Genomic DNA, 16,207 nt, shown 5'->3' with positions numbered 1-16,207 from the left:
GGAACGGATCACTTTTCATTGTTGACAGTTAGTCATATGTTATTGAAAGACTAATAAATATCTTGCACTGAGACACTCCTGATAATGAGGGGAGTCATCCTAAGGTTTCCACCTACCCGAAGCCTAATTTCTGGGTCAGTTAATCCAATGAGACTCTCTTCATTGGCTTCCATGGCTATTGACTCTGGCCTGTGATCCAATGCCGAATTAAATTAAGCCTAGAAATTTAACTGACGTTCATAACCTTATGCTCCACAGTATCCTACAGAACCGAATTCTATTTCCTTTGAGTTAGCTATTTGCTGTACTGCTGTTACATGTAAAATTCCTCACTACTGTTTTCAAATAGAACTGGATGCAAAAAATTGCACCGAAAATCCTACAGTTACTGACTGAATGGACAGAGACTTTTCCTTACGATTTCCGAGATGAAAGAATGATGAGGAACTTAAAGGAGTTGGCACAAAGAATAGCCAGTGGGGATGAGGTAAGTTGTCTGTACACAAAGTTATTGGATAAAAAGGCGTTCCTTTTACTGCTTTGATATTGCAGGCTTGTTGCTGTTAATAACATGGTATGGCCCTGGATGGTTAAGCTAACTTACTGTGAAGGTGCTGGTAGGCAAAAAGTTCTGTCTGGCACCTAGACCTAGGAAGAAACCACACAGCATAAACAGATCTCTTTCAAAGCATGGGCAAGGTTCTCCTCACCCCTAAGCCCATAACATAATTCCATATTGTGCAGACCGGCACAATTTGGTGGATGTTAGCATTTGTCATTTTAGTGATTCTGCCTGGAAGAAGCTAGCTAAAAAACCTGGAAGGCTTGCTTATCTGAGAAATCCCTATCCATGGTGATAATTTCTTCTATTTAGTTGGAATTAGTTTTGTTGGAATTGGGCCTTTGACCTGTAGGTCAATGGAAAAGTTAAGAACAGGTTAGGGGAAAAGTTTCTAAAAGAAGACTAGACCAGGAAGAATTGTCTTGAGCTTACAACATCAGCTATGGGCTCAGAGGAGAGCTGTCACATCCCTTCCCCTAGGTCAAGCACACGAGGAAATCACTTGACCTTTTTCTAAGTCCCACTTTTCAGATGAAAGTTCCATGGAGGTATTATGAAATATTTTGATGCTTAACTGATGATTGTCTTTTAACTACTGAAACAAACTCAGCCAAAAGCCAAGGCTGATATTTACTTAGTGGAAAGGCAATTAGCAAGGTTTCAATAAAGCAGATCCTGTGTAGCTGGCATAATAGTAAGATTACAAAGGACACTGGAGTGGCATTTGGAAGAACTATAAACACAAAGAGCGATTGCTAAATGGCATCGTGTCTCCAGTGTTCCTCAGGGGCTGGTGTTCCTTATGTAAGCTTTTGAATAAAGATATGGATGAGGCAGCAAACAGCACATTAACAAGCATGTAGGTAAGAGCCGGGAGGAGTCGAGAGCTGCCAAAGGCCTAGGAAGATCCTGAGAGGCTGTAAACAAGGATGGAAGAGAACAAACCTAAAGGGAATTTGAAAGCTGAAATACATTTTGATGTTGTGAAAGTGGGGAGGGATGAAAGAGGATGAGACAAGAGAGTGAGATGCAGTATGAAATACAAATGAAGAAGAGACTGAATTTGATGGGCAAGCTGAGAGTTGCTGCAAGATAGCTACAGGGAGCTTTGGACAGTGAAGAGGCAATAGGTTTGCCTTCACTGTGGGTGTGCCAGGAGGCCTCTTTCCCTGTACAGTGCTCCTGTACTGTTGCTTTTTTTATAGGTACTCTTAATAGGAAGGTAGGAAACTGAAGTTCACTTCAAGAAAAAGTAGTAAGATTGAGGACTCACACCCACTTGAAAAATACCCATTGGCACAAAAAGAAAGAACTGTTTAGCCTGGAGGAAGTTGAGTTGGTGGATGCAAGAGTGAAATGAGATGAGTGAAGGGCTGCCTACACTGAAGTTTCTGGCTATACAGACAGTTTAAACAGTGAAATCATCTACTGAGGGGAAAGACAGACATACAAAACTGCTAGAAAATGAGCACTAGGGAGCAATCTGACTCTGACAGAGAGCTATAAATCTTTTCTAGTCTATCTTTGAGGGGTTTTTGACTTTGAAGTTTCCTTCAGAAAGACAAAGGGAAAGCAAGCACTGCAGTAAATTGACTTGTTTTATTGTGAACTGCTTGGAACAGTAAATGGCCATTTCCTTGACCTTGCTTTTCTACAGATTGCTTGGATTTGTGTGAGTCATAACCTTAAAGGATCCAAAAGAATCAATGTTTCCTGTTCCTGTTCTCTGTTGCTCTTCTACTTGTTGCTTTTTATTCCACTTCCTGAATTGAACTCTGGTACTATTAAGAGCTGTCAGTAAGAGTCCATCTAAAATGGCTCACCGTGCTAACATATTGCTCCTTGAAAAAAAAACATTTTTGGAAAAAGCTTGGGAGGGAAATGGCAAGTTCATCAGAATAAAGGAAACGTTGCTGCCTTGAGCTGATGACACCGTAGTGTGCTGCCAATAGATTTTTGGATGATCCTTTTTGCAGCCATTAAGGTGTTACTTTAATGGCTTTAGGATGGTATGTGGAATGTGGGAGAGTAACCACCTTGATTACACAAATCTGTCTGCTTAAGAGTTGAGTCCTGCCTTTCCTTTGTCACTCCTCTTAACTTAAACTGCTACATGAAAAGGCCTGCAAAGGTGAGATAGCAGAGAGATGGTTTTATCTTCTCCTTTTTCTCAGATTCACTGCAAGTTTTAGCTCTGACTTTGGTGAAACTGGTCTTGATTTGCTCCAGAGAGAAGCAGGCCCTTTATTAATCACTGAATGGCCACATATTTATTTTTTCCTGTGGTCTTAAGCAGAAGATGGAGCATTTTCATTTCTTGTGTTTTTTTCCTCCACTGGTTGGTGACACTTTTCAGGAAGTGGATTGTGCACATCTTTTCTGCTGTTCCTCGAGCTAACTGATTCAGTATTGAATCTGTGAGACAACCACTGTTTAAATCCTCACCTGGATTTCATTTTGGTCTGATGAAATGCTAATATTACAAATTCACATAAATAGAGCTTATCATAAGTTGACAACAAATACAGGCATCAGCATCCATCTGTTTTGGTGTCATGCAGACTTTAATACTGTCTTCTCACATTGTGAAAATGTCTCCTGATTGTTCAATGTCATAACAGATGTACCGGAAGAACGTACAGCAGCTCCTCCAGAACCTGATCCGGAAGCTTGCTGCTGTCAGCCAGTATGAGGAAGTGCTTGCAAAAATTGATGCCACGTCCACAGATCGCCTCACGGTTCTGAAGACCAAGCCCCAGTCCATCCAGAGGGACATAATCACAGTCTGCAATGATCCCTACGTGTTAGCTCAGCAGCTGACACACATAGAGCTTGTGAGTTGTTATGCTTCCAAGCATGATTTCATCCTTCCCCTCTGTTTGAAGTGCAGGTTAACATGGGATATGACTTGGCTGCTTCTGTGCTTTGTTTAGGAGAGACTCAATTATATTGGACCAGAAGAATTTATCCAGGCGTTTGTGCAGAAGGATCCTTTGAATAATGACAAGGTAATTGGAGCAGATCTGGAGCAACTCTGAAATGCAGCATTGAACATCATGGAGCTCACTCAGGTGCACCATGAGCTGGAAGTGAGGTCCAGCAATAAATGAGGACCAGTAGAATCAAGCTTTATAATGAAAAGGCTTTAGTATTCCTCTTAAACATTATGTTAATGCTTTTTTCTTTCTGGAGCTCCAGAACTCAGCCAACAAATTGATTTTTTGAAAGAAAAACCACATTTGCTGCGGTCTACAGCTGGGAGAGGCTGAGTTTAACTTTGGCTTTGGCATTACTCAGTTTCAACATCTGTTCTTCCTTTTAGTAAACTGAACTCTTTGCAGCAAATTGGCAAATGGGGCACTTTGCAGGTAGGGCATACATCACAAAAAGGGGACAGTGAGCTCTAGATCTATGTGAGATGAAGGGCAAAGATGCAGTGGTTTTAACTGGCCGTGATAAGAGTTGTCATCTCCTTGAGTGCTATTTGCAAGATGACTTTTTTTTTTATGTTTTTCAAGTTGACATATGCTCTGTAAGTGAACTGTGCCAAAGTCGGTCTGTTAAAACTTGAATTAACTGTCCTCCTTAAAACTGACAAACAGAATAGAGTGACACAAGTTTACAATTTGATGTTCAGTCAGATGGTCTCTGACAATGATTTTATAGATAGAGATCATTAAAACTGCTGTCTACCCCTTTTTAGGCAACCCTGAGTTGTGGTATGGGAATCATTCCAAGATGCTACAGAATAGCACTGGTCAGGAAAGGGAAAATCTAGTCAAAATGGTAGAGCTAATCTCTCAAAGTTAGGATGCAGTATGTCAACTTGTCATCAACAGCTGAACATAATGAGCCCATGGACTGGCCTGGCCTCTCCTTTCTTTCTGCACTTGCAGAGAGCATAATATTATGTTTCTTTATATTCCTGTGTGGAACAGGAGTAAGGACTGAAACAGTGTTCATATTCAAGGAAGCTTTAAGCAGATACTTGGTTTTGATTGTTTGCATAAGTCTATTCTAAGTCCTTAAAGCATCCTGGTAGGACTTAAAGCACATGATGGATTCCACGTGCCTGCTCGAGTGCTTTACTGGGCCAACAACTCAGAAAGAATTTATACATGCTAACATACTATCCCTGCTGCTTTCCCTCCAAGGTTTTTGTCACTTCGGGTAAACTACTTATTCCTGGTTGTTTGACAACGTTTGGGAATGGCAAGGCAGAAAGCCAAAAGGTCTCTCAGGGAAAAGACAAAAACTGCACTAAAAGTTGCTGTTTTTCTTCTGTCTGTAGAACTGCTACGGAGATCAAAAGAAGACTCGGAATCTCGAAGCCTATGTGGAATGGTTTAACAGGCTCAGTTACCTGGTTGCAACAGAAATCTGTATGGTGAGCAAGGACTTGTGCTGAAAGATTTTGTTTAGTCTAGTTACCTAAAACTGTGAAACCTTTTCAGGATTGGTACCTTTTGGACTTTTCATTCTCTCAGCTCTGTACTTTTTCACATTGGGATGAAGTCAGCACATGTCTGAAGAGGAAACAAGTTCAGTGTTTTCAGCATTGTACTGGTGTGTCTCAGCCTTGTTCCCATGGCAGAGTGGTGATGTTATGCTGGGTTAGCCCTTCTTGGTACAGGAGTGCATCTGGCCTGCAGTTCTCTCCTGTGAAAGCCCCTTGTGAATGGACCCTTTTCCCTGTTCTTCTGTTCTTCATATCCTTCTTCTTGGCAGAGCCTCTTTGCCTCTTTTTCTTGCTCTCTACCTGGCTGGCATCTGGATTGTCTTTGCTATCCAGAATGTTTTTGAACACAATAGTGTGGGTTCCTCTACATGTAAAGAATAGTGTGAAGCTGTGGTACATGTGGAAAAGACTTTTAACAGGGGTGTTGTTTTCTTTTGGGGATGTGTCAGAGTGCTCTGTTTCTGGCTGAGCATAACACTGTAATGGCATCTCTTGCAGCATGTGAAGAAGAAGCACAGAGCAAGAGTGATAGAATATTTCATCGATGTGGCACGGGAATGTTTTAACATCGGCAACTTTAACTCCTTAATGGCTATTATTTGTAAGTATGTGTACTGAGATATTGTGTCCCTGTTTGAATCAGGATAAAGGAAGCACAGTGCTTTATACAGAAGTCTGCTGCTTGGCTTGGTCAGCAGCGTGAAGTTGGGAGGGAAAGTGGTGGAGAATTGCTCAACACTGTTGTAATGACATGTAGTATAAATTACTCAAAACCAAAGTTTTCATTGCAAGTGTTGAGAGATCTAAATCCCCACTTTTTAAAATCAACTTCAGGGCTAAATTGAAATGGTAACTTTTCCTGTAATATGGAAAATTGATGTCTTCCATAATTCCTATTGTACCATAAATATCCTAGTGGTTTAAAAATTTCACAAACGTTTACATCTAATAGGAAAATATTGGGAACGTTTGTTTTAATTTGAAATGCAAAAACTTCATAGTTATGTGTCATATTCAATGAAGCATGTAAGAGATAGTGTTTTGAACACTCATTTGAATTTGCCTACTGTATATTAATGTTTTATCCATATTAAATAATATCATAGCGTTTTTTCAGAGTTTTCATTCTGTAAGAGGTGTAGATTTTGTTTCCAATGTTGTTTTGGAATTTAAAGAAAACAATGAGTTCAATTTCTTGAGTAGCTCTGTTAAATATTTGTTATTGTTAATAGGTCCTTTGCTTTAGAAATACCTGCTAGTCCTAGCCACTTCCAAGATTTTTTTCCAATAATACTCCAACAATCTTTTTCTCTTACATCAAGCTGGGATGAACATGAGTCCTGTGTCTCGATTAAAGAAAACCTGGGCTAAAGTGAAGACTGCCAAATTTGATATTCTTGAGGTAAATTTGGCTAATATTTGGACAGGGGACTATTAATAGCATTTTACTTTTAACTGCTCTAAAATACAAGTTTGGCTTCATTATGACGTGTTTAATTTTGTATATTTGTGCTGTTAATGGAAGTTCTAGAAGACATAATAAGAATTGTCCAGCTGACTTCTGCTCTTTTGATTTGGAAGAAAGAAATTGAAGTTTGTTTGTTTAGATTTTTTAATTTCCAAAACCACCTCCTAAGAATTATGAAAAAAAAGTAGGTAAGCCCTTTAAAGGGAGATATATTTGAGAGGGATTGTGTAGACTAACCTTATGCAGTTCTGCCTTTGAAAATCAAGTTGGGCTGTAAGGCAGGTGCCTTGCGCTTTCGGAGGGATTTGTCTTGAATTAATTGATTGACAGTTACCTTCAGATGGTAGAGAACTCGGTCAAAGATCATGTGGGTGCAGCACTGTACGTGTTTTGATTTACCCAAGAGATACCTAATTATCCTACTGTAAATGACAATTAGTTAATTCAGGTTATTTATTAGTAAGGTAACGTAATGTTTTGTACTTGACACAAGCATGAAATATTTATTAATATCATCAGGAGATTGGACTTGTGTTCTGGCAACAGACTAAAACTGGGTCACTGTAGCCACCTCACGCTCCCTTCCCCCACCCTTGGGTGGAAAATAACCTTCCTTGTGTTAAGGGTGGCTGCACAGCTCAGGGTTACAGCCCTATTTCCTTTGACCTGATTATGCAGGCTGGACTTTGCTAGTTAAGGTCATGCTTTGTGAGCCATGCAGTCATCCCAGTCATCAAGGTGAGCAGTGGAGCAGTGAGGTGGGGGCACTACCAGCTTTAGGTGTCTGATCTTACTTTGCCATTGCAAATGGATCAGCTCTGAGAAACCTGCATATTAGGAAGAACAGAATATTAGTGCCAACCCATTGTTTTCTTAGTTTCACGATTTTGACTTTTGAATTAAAGTTGAGCTACCTTCTTTTTTGAGAGAGAGAGAAAGGAGGTCCATGAAGCCTGCCTTTTCTTTCCTGCCCCTGACTTGTATTGGATCCCTTGTTGTGCTGAGTGAATATTTTTTAAAATAAAGCTCTCTTCTGATCAAATGAACAGATAAAGAGATACCACAGTCCTCTAAAAAGCTGTACTGGGGGTGCTGTTCAGATGACCTTTCCCTTTTTTAAAATAGTTGCTCAATTAAAAAAGGATTGTGTGTGGTGATACCACTATCTCATTATTTTAATTCCTTCATGCCTTGTAGCATCAGATGGACCCTTCCAGCAATTTTTATAATTACCGAACTGCTCTGCGTGGAGCCACTCAAAGATCCCTGACAGCTCATAGCAACAGAGAGAAGGTATGTTTACAAAGGACTTGGCAGGAGGGAAAATGAAATGTGCTTGTTACGTTGCATGGTAAACTTTTATCCTGGAATTCTGACTCTAAACGACTCTGCCTCTGGTGGGGTTGTAAAAAGCCTCTTAGGGCTGCCAGTCCAGTTCGGTCCTGACAGAGCTGCAGACATTAAATGGTTGCTTTGATTGTTTAAATACAGTAAGTGTAGTGCCTCAGCTCTTTTTTTTTTTCCAGTAAAACAGATGGAAAGGCTAAGGACTGAAATGAGGTTGCTAGCAATTTGTTCTTATAGCTGCTACTTGTGCTACATTTTAAGTGATTTATGGCTTAGGGTGGAAAATACTTTAAAACTTGCTCAGAAAAGGTTTTCTAAAACTCAAATCTAGACAGAGCTGTGGAATCCCCTTCCTGTGTTGTAGTCTTCAGATGAACTTTGGAGTTTTTTAGTGGGAATGGTGACATTAATCAGATGTTTGTGCAATGCACTGGGTTAAAATCCACCTTCCAGATTCAAGGGTGACTGTGAACTATACGTTAATAGAGGTGGTACTTTTTTTTTAGTCTTAAAATTAATTAGCTTTTGAGAAATAAACTCTGTTTTGTCATACATTAATGCAGAATCTCAGCTGTAGTTCTTGTGGAAAGGAATCAAATAGCTTCCTAGCTGCTCTCCACTTAGAAGCAGTTGCTCATCAACTGCATATCATATTAGGACTGTGTTTAATAAATCTGATCTTATTGTTCATAGAGTGAACTACCAGGGAGATGAAGCAAATCCATGTGCTCTCAGCTGGTCTATACTGTTGTTATACAGGGAATTTTTTTCTGAGTCCAAAGGATCTGTTCAGATATCATTCAAAGTACTAGAAGTTTAAGATGCTTACTTCTTTTCAGAGAAAAATGAGTTTTATACAACTATTGAAAAACTGCAATGAAGTCTTCCATGGAAATAGTGATAAGGGGTATTTGTTTTATCCTTAGTTGTAAGAAGGATGTGTAGCTGGGAAAATTTTAGTAGGATGAAAATTAAAATAGAGTCACTTTAAGAATGTGAGAATGTTCCAGCATTCTCCAAAGAAAAACACTTTGATTTGTTCAGTTGGCAAGAAATGCTTCATTTTAAGCCAATAAGTACCAAAGTTCAATTTCTTGCATGAGCTCAGGGAGTTGTAGTTCAAAAACCATTTGTGCTGCTAGCCCCAAATTTTCCCTGCTTTGCTTTAATACATCTCCCCTCGTTTACCAAGCACATCCTGTCAAGAGGGAAAGCTACACTATGAGATACACTGCAGGGATTACATGTAAGAAGTAGGCACCTCTGAGCATTTATCTTCTGGAATCTGCAAGGAAGAATGAAAAAAATGAAAACAAGAGGGACATGGCATAGAAACAAAATGTTAGGCATATTGTTGTTCTAAACACGTCTCATAGCCACAGCTGACAAGCAGTGAAGTGCCAGCGGGTGCTTTGGTTGTGATCTTGAGGGAGCTACGTTGCCAAGAGGAGTTCAAGTTAATGGAAGCAGTTTGGCACAGAGATGAAAGTAAAACTATAGGGATTAGCTTGCCATTTAAGGGAGGACTTTGTGGAGAGACATCATGTATTTTAAAATGTAGTGAATGCAAAATTTTTATGTGGTGAGAGAGAGATATATCACAGAGATCTTAGTCCTTCGGTATTTTGTTTATCTTTTGTACCACCCAGCTTCCTTTTATTTTTCTCTGTCGAGCATTATGTCTTGTTTCAGGACCAGACTGAGAATAACGTTGTTCTTTCCTTAGATCGTGATACCTTTCTTCAGCCTCTTGATCAAAGATATTTACTTCCTCAATGAGGGTTGTGCCAATCGTCTTCCAAATGGTCATGTCAATTTTGAAGTAAGTAGAGCACTGGGTGGGGTATTGATAGAGGGCCAGCCCCTTTAACAGAAAACTGAATCATACCACAGTCCAGCTTCCGCTGGATTCTGGGAAGAGCAAAATTAGACTGGAATTTGAGTATATCTGTTACTTCTCAGAGGAGCTGGGACATAGTCAGGAAGAAGCAGTTTTTTTGAAGATTGAGTGTCTATCGAAACTTTCAATATTCATAAATTTGTAGTGGAGAAAAGAGTCAGAACTTTTTCCCAGTGCTCAAATTCATCTCAATGTTTCAATTCACAAGTTTATTATACTTAATGACAAAATCATTCAAATTAGTATTTTAGAGCTTATTTTTTAAAAGCTCATGTAAAAGGTGAGTTCCTTCTTTGACAGGATATGTAGGCAGTATTTTCATATATGTAAGTCAGAGATTGTCTCTGAAGAAACATATGATAGAGCAGCAGTGAAGGAATTCTGAGTCTCTTGTCTTCCAGTAGTTGTGCCTCTGATTTCATGCTTGTTACCCAACAGGGTGGATTACCCAGTGCTTTGTTTTCTTGTACTTTCAGTTTTTAAGAAGCCTGGATCATTCACACAAAATTAGAGTGCATTTGCCTTGTAGTCATTGACCTGAATTATCCTGATTCTAAAGCTCGGCTGTGTGATAATCTGGAATGTGCTTTTGCCCAAGAAATCCATGTGCACTTGAGGCATGTTAAACTTTAATTGAAAGAGTTTATCAATGAATGACATCAACACACTACATGGAGAGGGTTTATTTTTGGCATACATTTCCAGCAAGAAAATAGAGCATTTCAGATTAACTAACTAAGAAAAAACATCTGGATTTTGAAATGTCAGTATTAAGCATCTAGAGACTTCTGATGTGAAAATCACTAAGTATTTCATTGCAAAACATAAAGCAGGAGCATCGTCAAAGTTAAAGGTTGGCATAAGAAGTGTTACCAGCTCCTTGAAAAGAAACTAAGTGCAGTTCATGATCTGTTATATTTGTATTCATAAATAACAGCAATTTTACCAAGGTGAAAGAGTGGGAAGTTAGAGCAGTTTGAAACATGAACACAAAAGTTAGAAACTGAGTTGTTGAGTCAGATAATTTTCAATTCTATCTTAAAACCTGGGGACAGTCCAAGGCTTAGACTCAAAACCAAGATGTCTCTCTCTTTCTGAAAAAGTTTTCAGAGCAGTTCAACATATAGCACCTCTTCTATTTTCTATTCCGACAGAAATTTTGGGAATTGGCAAAACAAGTCAGTGAATTTATGACATGGAAGCAAGTGGAGTGTCCTTTTGAAAGAGATTGGAAGATCCTGCAGTACTTGCTTACTGTCCCAGTCTTCAGTGATGATGGTAAGGAGCTCTGGACTTCCTGCAGGTCTGATGTCACTGGCCGCTGCTTAATCTCTTTCCACATTAAGTTGTGGCTTCCTCACAGTTTGTCCTGAGACATCTCTGTCTGGCAAGTAAACAACCCTTCTCCCTTACAAATGGCAGAGAAGATAAGATTTTTCTTTTATATGCATGTGGTCTGTGATAGCCAACATTGTCCTTTTCTCTGAAATGGAATGAAAAAAATTGATGTGGTCCCTCTAAATGCCATATGAAATGTATTTATATGAATTTTCAGGATACTTTGCACTAAAGGGAGCTGCTTGAGAAAGAAAAGAGGGACTTCACTGGTTACTTACAAAGAAATGTGTCCCTAGGCTCAATTTTTTTTCCTTTTGAGTGCTTTCTTCTACTCATGCATTTGAGTTTCCACTGGTTGGTTTTTTGCCCCCTCAGGGTAGTCTTTGTTCTCATACACAGTTTGTTAGTATCGTCTGGGTGCAATTATAGGCAATGCTATACTTCCTAATGGGATTCTGGAGCCCTAATCTGGGAGATGGATAATACATGCCTGCTTCATTTAACTCAGTCCACTTTTCAGGGAGAGCAAATTTTAAAATGCCAGTAGGCCTAACGTAATGTATTTTCTTCTGATTGCAGCACTTTACTTGGCTTCCTATGAAAGCGAAAGTCCCGAGAATCACATTGAAAAGGACAGATGGAAGACGCTGAGGTTTGTGTCAGAGGTTACGCAGATCAATAAACAAACAGAATGGGATGCAGAGCAAGCATCAAACAGTTAAAACCAAATGGCACACTACGTGTTTCAACAGATGGAGCACAGTATCATTGTAAATCCCCCCTCCAATCTGGGACTCTTGGAAGAATATAGAACAATCGGTCTTTATCTTAAACCCTCTCAGTCCTTCTTCCCCTCAGGAAATGGGAATTAGAATAAGTAATTTTGTATCTCAATTTCTTGTGTTACTCAGTGTAGGAAAAAAATATTTTCTAAACTCCAAGAAACCTCTATCCCCTTACAAGTACAGAGCACTCTGGTTTCCAAGCAGATGTTTTCGCAGCAACTGCGTCCCTTTATGCACCAGCCTTTCAGACAGGGCTGAGGTTTGCACAAAGATCACTCTGGGCCAAATGCATTCATGAAACCAGTTAACAATTTAGAGTCCAGGCTGGGTAAAACAAATTTCATCAAAATCGTATTTTTGGCTTTTCTTCTACTGCTGGTTGAATATAGCCTCATCAAGTCTTTCATTTTTACTAGCTATGGAAGGATACATGAACCATTATGACATTGTTTTAGACCATACTTTACCATTTGAATTTTAATTTTTCCTTTTTTCTTTAAGTTGAATTCATGGCAGCAGAGAAAAGTAATAAGGTGCATAAACAGATGCAGAATTAAGCAGGTGTAGGAACAGTCTGTGTTTTCCCCCCTAAGCCATACCTCCACTTTACTCTTAAAACTGATGATATGCCAAGGAGCTGGCCATTAGTCAGGTGTCCTTGTCACCGTTGCAGGCAGCTGGTGTGTGAACATCTAGAGGTACCCATGGATATAACATCCCAACTCTTACACTCTGCAGCACTGCAAAGAGACACCGAACACCACAACCCTAAGGATTCTCCTTAGACCATGTTGGTTTTTCCTGGAATATCACGAGGGGACATAACGATTGCATTTGATTAATTCCACTTATTTTGAGGAGGAGACAGAAAGTCACATCAGGGCACAGACTACTCCGTGTTACACAAGGTGGCAAGATGAAAATCTGCAGTAACACGTATCTCAGCTTCACAGGATCCTTTTCGTAGGCACTCTGAAGCTGTCTGAGAAGATTTACATCATTCTAATGATTGTCTTTACCTATTTACATTTCCCCCTTCCTTTCAGGTCAGCGCTTCTGGGCAGAGTCTAGTGCACAAAATGTCTGGTGTTGCTGCATTATGTGGATTACCAAGGGGCATGGCTTGGTTTATTCTTCTGTACACTGAGTGGCATTCAAAGTGATGAACAATGTGCAGTCAGTTGCGATATTGCGTCAGCAACGGTGAAAGAAGTTTACTCAAGAACAAACAGGCAGCTTCTCACATCTGACAGATGAGATAAAATCACAGCCCCCTCAGCTGTGATTCAGGCTTAAGTATTGATTGAGAACAGTGCTGACAGAACCCTTTGAAGATCTCAGATGCCGCCTATGAATCATTTCACACCTGGATGGAATATCCTTCCTTTTTTGCTGCGGCTTGCTGCTATGAGGACTCTGCAGAGTTTGCAGCAGATTACAAAGGGGAAATAGTCACCATTCCTTTCAGTGAAACCCAAGCCTGCATTGAAGAGCTCCCATTCCTAATAATCAGCCCAGAAGTTTGCCTGACTGGGATTGCTGAGAAGGAAAAGGACTGGACACAACAAATTGGCTGCTGAGGAGAGTTTCTCTCCACCACTATAATAGTGGCTGTGGTTTTTTTCTTTTTCCAATATGTTTTTGAGTTGGCTGCTGGTAGGCAAACTCATTATTATTGTAAGTTATTTAAAAAATATATAGTAATAAAAATCAAGGCTGTGGTAGAAAATACACCTGCTATAAAAATATAGGACCTATGTAGCTCTACAACTTCTAGGGAGATTTTTACTTCTGTTCACTTCTTTACAACTAACCACTACATGTTACAGACATTCTTATTTTTACTGTACGGTTTTGTTACTCTAATTTTCCATACTTGACCTTCTTCTTGTATTAGGTTGAACAAGCTGACTTTTCTAGAATAGTGTTTGAGAAACTGGTGTACAAACTGCATTGAAATATGAAAGTATGTTTTTATTAAGTAATTTTTGTAACTGCTTTTTTTCGGAAAGGTTAACAGTGGAGAACACAATCCACTTTGAAAGAGCAAGATGCCAAAAAGAAAAAAAGAGGCTTTTTTCTCAAATAGAGCTATGAACAAAAGAGTATTCCTGTGTATTTGCTTTAGGGATTATGTTTACGACTGTGAATTAGTCCACTGTGTTACACACCTAATAAGGTTTTAGTAGCTCTGAATACTTGGTCACTCTATCTATCCTAGGAGGAACTGATGGGAAAAAATCCCCAAACATGTAGCTGTTGATCACCCTGGATGCCAAATCAATAAGCAAAAGTACATACTTGGCAAAAAAAAAAAAAAAAAAAAAGATATTTGCAATTATTCTGCCATAGTTATTTAAAAAAAAAAAAGAATAAATACATATATTTGTTGCACTGCATCTCTTGAGTTTTCAGATAAGCTGGTTTTTATGTTCTGTCCATGAACTATTTTAATTTTGAGTTCTGTAAGAACTGCTGAAGCAGCCTTCATCAACGAGGATACTGTCCTTAACTACAGCCTGTTTGCTGGTACAAGGTACTGGAAGTTACATATTCCATAAGGACCATCACCAGGGCCTCGAGTCCTGCCAGTGGAGAAGGATTCCTTTCCTTCTCTCCCATTCATGGAGTTAGAGTGAAGGAGAAAGAAGCAGCTAACTCTTTGAAAGGAGAAGACTGCTTCTGCAGTTCACAGACTGGCCTCCCAGCTTTCATCAGGTGAGGTCTTTCCCATCTTCCCCTCTACAGCCTTCCCCTCTTGTTGAGGCTTATAGACGAGGCTTAGTTTATGTACAAATGTGGGGAAAATCAAGGCTGTGGTAGAAAATACACTTGCTATAAAAATATAGGACCTGTGTAACTCTACAACTTTTAGAGAGGTTTTTACTTTTGTTCACTTCTTTACAACTAACCACTACATGTTACAGACGTTCTTATTTTACTGTATGGTTTTGTTACTCTAATTTTCCATACTTGACCTTATTTATGCAGTTGGATTGAAGCCTTTGTAAATAAAAGGAGAAATAGCACTACTCAGCCTCCGTCCAGAGAGTGGGCTTTGTGTGTTTTGTGGGCCAGAAAAGGGAGCATGAAGAGGAGCTTTGGTATAGAGAGAGCTCAAGGTATGGAGAGGTGGCTGCTGCCATGGCACAGAAGATCAGCAGCAGGTGCAGGAGCCTGTGACTGGTGCTTGAAAGGGGAATGCCTCAGGCAAGCCAGGGGCTGCTCCTGTAGCCATTATTGAACTCTGTGTTTGTTAGAATCACTGTGCCCTCTGCTACATCATTGGATGCAGCCACTGTGCTGAGTTTAAATTTTGAACATCCTGAGCTACTGTCAGACTGTTGAACCACTGGCTTGGAAACAGCCATTCCCATCTGTCTATAGCAAATAAGAGAGAAAATGACTGATTCTTCTGTGGTCAACCAGCTCCTAAAAGAAACATCACAAACTCTCTGAAATGAGGAGTTCCAAGAACTCATTAATTCTACAAGCTGAGTGTTCAGACACAACTGAAAACCCCAGCTCAATGCTGACAGATGCTCAGTGCTTCATGGGGACTGAAGCAACATCAATGTCTCCTGTATAAATGGCTCAAACATCACTTATTTCTTTGTGGTGCACTTTTTTTCTTTTTTGGTGCAGAGACAAAAACTCTGTCTTATGGACCCTTGTGAACCAATGTGTTCCAAAATTTCTAGATGTCTGGCTAAGCCTGCAAGAATAGTACCTGTCATTATCCAGCTATTTCCCTTTTCTCCTATTTAGAAAAATCTTCGTGGCATTATCAGGGAAAGGGTAATCAGTTGCATGCAAAAATGTGCAAAAGCCTATTTACAACTGTCATCTCTAAAAGAGCAAGCAAGAACCTATGCCTCAACGAGGGTATTTTGTGTTTGGCATGGTGGTTTTTGTGAACCTTCCCAGACAGACTTCTTGACAGAGCTGAAACTGGCACTTGATCGAGCACTAAAAAGAACTTTTTTTGGCTAATAGACAAAATGTGATTCACTACAAGATTTCTGTTATTCTAGGGAATATTCCCTGTCATTCTGGGAGTCTTTCCTTGTACTAGTTGTGTGTAGCAGGCTCCCTTGTGGGCTTCTTGCAGTATTTCTGCTGGAAAAGGAGAACAGACCTTTTGTAGTGCACCAGTGTCTGTTTTTTTCTCAGTTCCTCTGTCTCATCTTGGTCATGCTGAGCAGATTTTTCCACATAAAGGGGAAAGTTAACCCCTTAGAGATGCATTCCCTCACAGCTGCCTCTGTTCTGCTGCTGTCAGTCAGATCCAGATAGGCTGCTTCTACCAAGCAGCTGTATCCTGTGCTTTATGCTCGTGGGGTCCTGT

General features: G+C 39.8%; 1 protein-coding gene across 1 annotated transcript in view; it reads left to right on the top strand.

Annotated features, from left to right (window-relative positions):
- RASGEF1B (RasGEF domain family member 1B) overlaps positions 1-14,901 on the top strand; it is a 33,240-nt gene extending 18,339 nt beyond the window's left edge. The window contains exons 4-14 of the mRNA XM_032685288.1: positions 350-487; positions 3,184-3,396; positions 3,496-3,570; positions 4,854-4,949; positions 5,520-5,622; positions 6,344-6,423; positions 7,687-7,782; positions 9,563-9,658; positions 10,891-11,014; positions 11,654-11,726; positions 12,906-14,901. Of these exons, the coding sequence (XP_032541179.1) occupies positions 350-487; positions 3,184-3,396; positions 3,496-3,570; positions 4,854-4,949; positions 5,520-5,622; positions 6,344-6,423; positions 7,687-7,782; positions 9,563-9,658; positions 10,891-11,014; positions 11,654-11,726; positions 12,906-12,930 (1,119 nt within the window). The 3' untranslated portion in view covers positions 12,931-14,901. The remainder of the gene's footprint in view (positions 1-349; positions 488-3,183; positions 3,397-3,495; positions 3,571-4,853; positions 4,950-5,519; positions 5,623-6,343; positions 6,424-7,686; positions 7,783-9,562; positions 9,659-10,890; positions 11,015-11,653; positions 11,727-12,905) is intronic.
- The last annotated feature ends 1,306 nt before the right edge of the window (positions 14,902-16,207 follow it).

Source organism: Chiroxiphia lanceolata, chromosome 4, assembly GCF_009829145.1.
Source record: "Chiroxiphia lanceolata isolate bChiLan1 chromosome 4, bChiLan1.pri, whole genome shotgun sequence".
Taxonomy (NCBI): Eukaryota; Metazoa; Chordata; class Aves; order Passeriformes; family Pipridae; genus Chiroxiphia; species Chiroxiphia lanceolata.
This window is presented reverse-complemented; position numbering and strand designations above follow the sequence as displayed.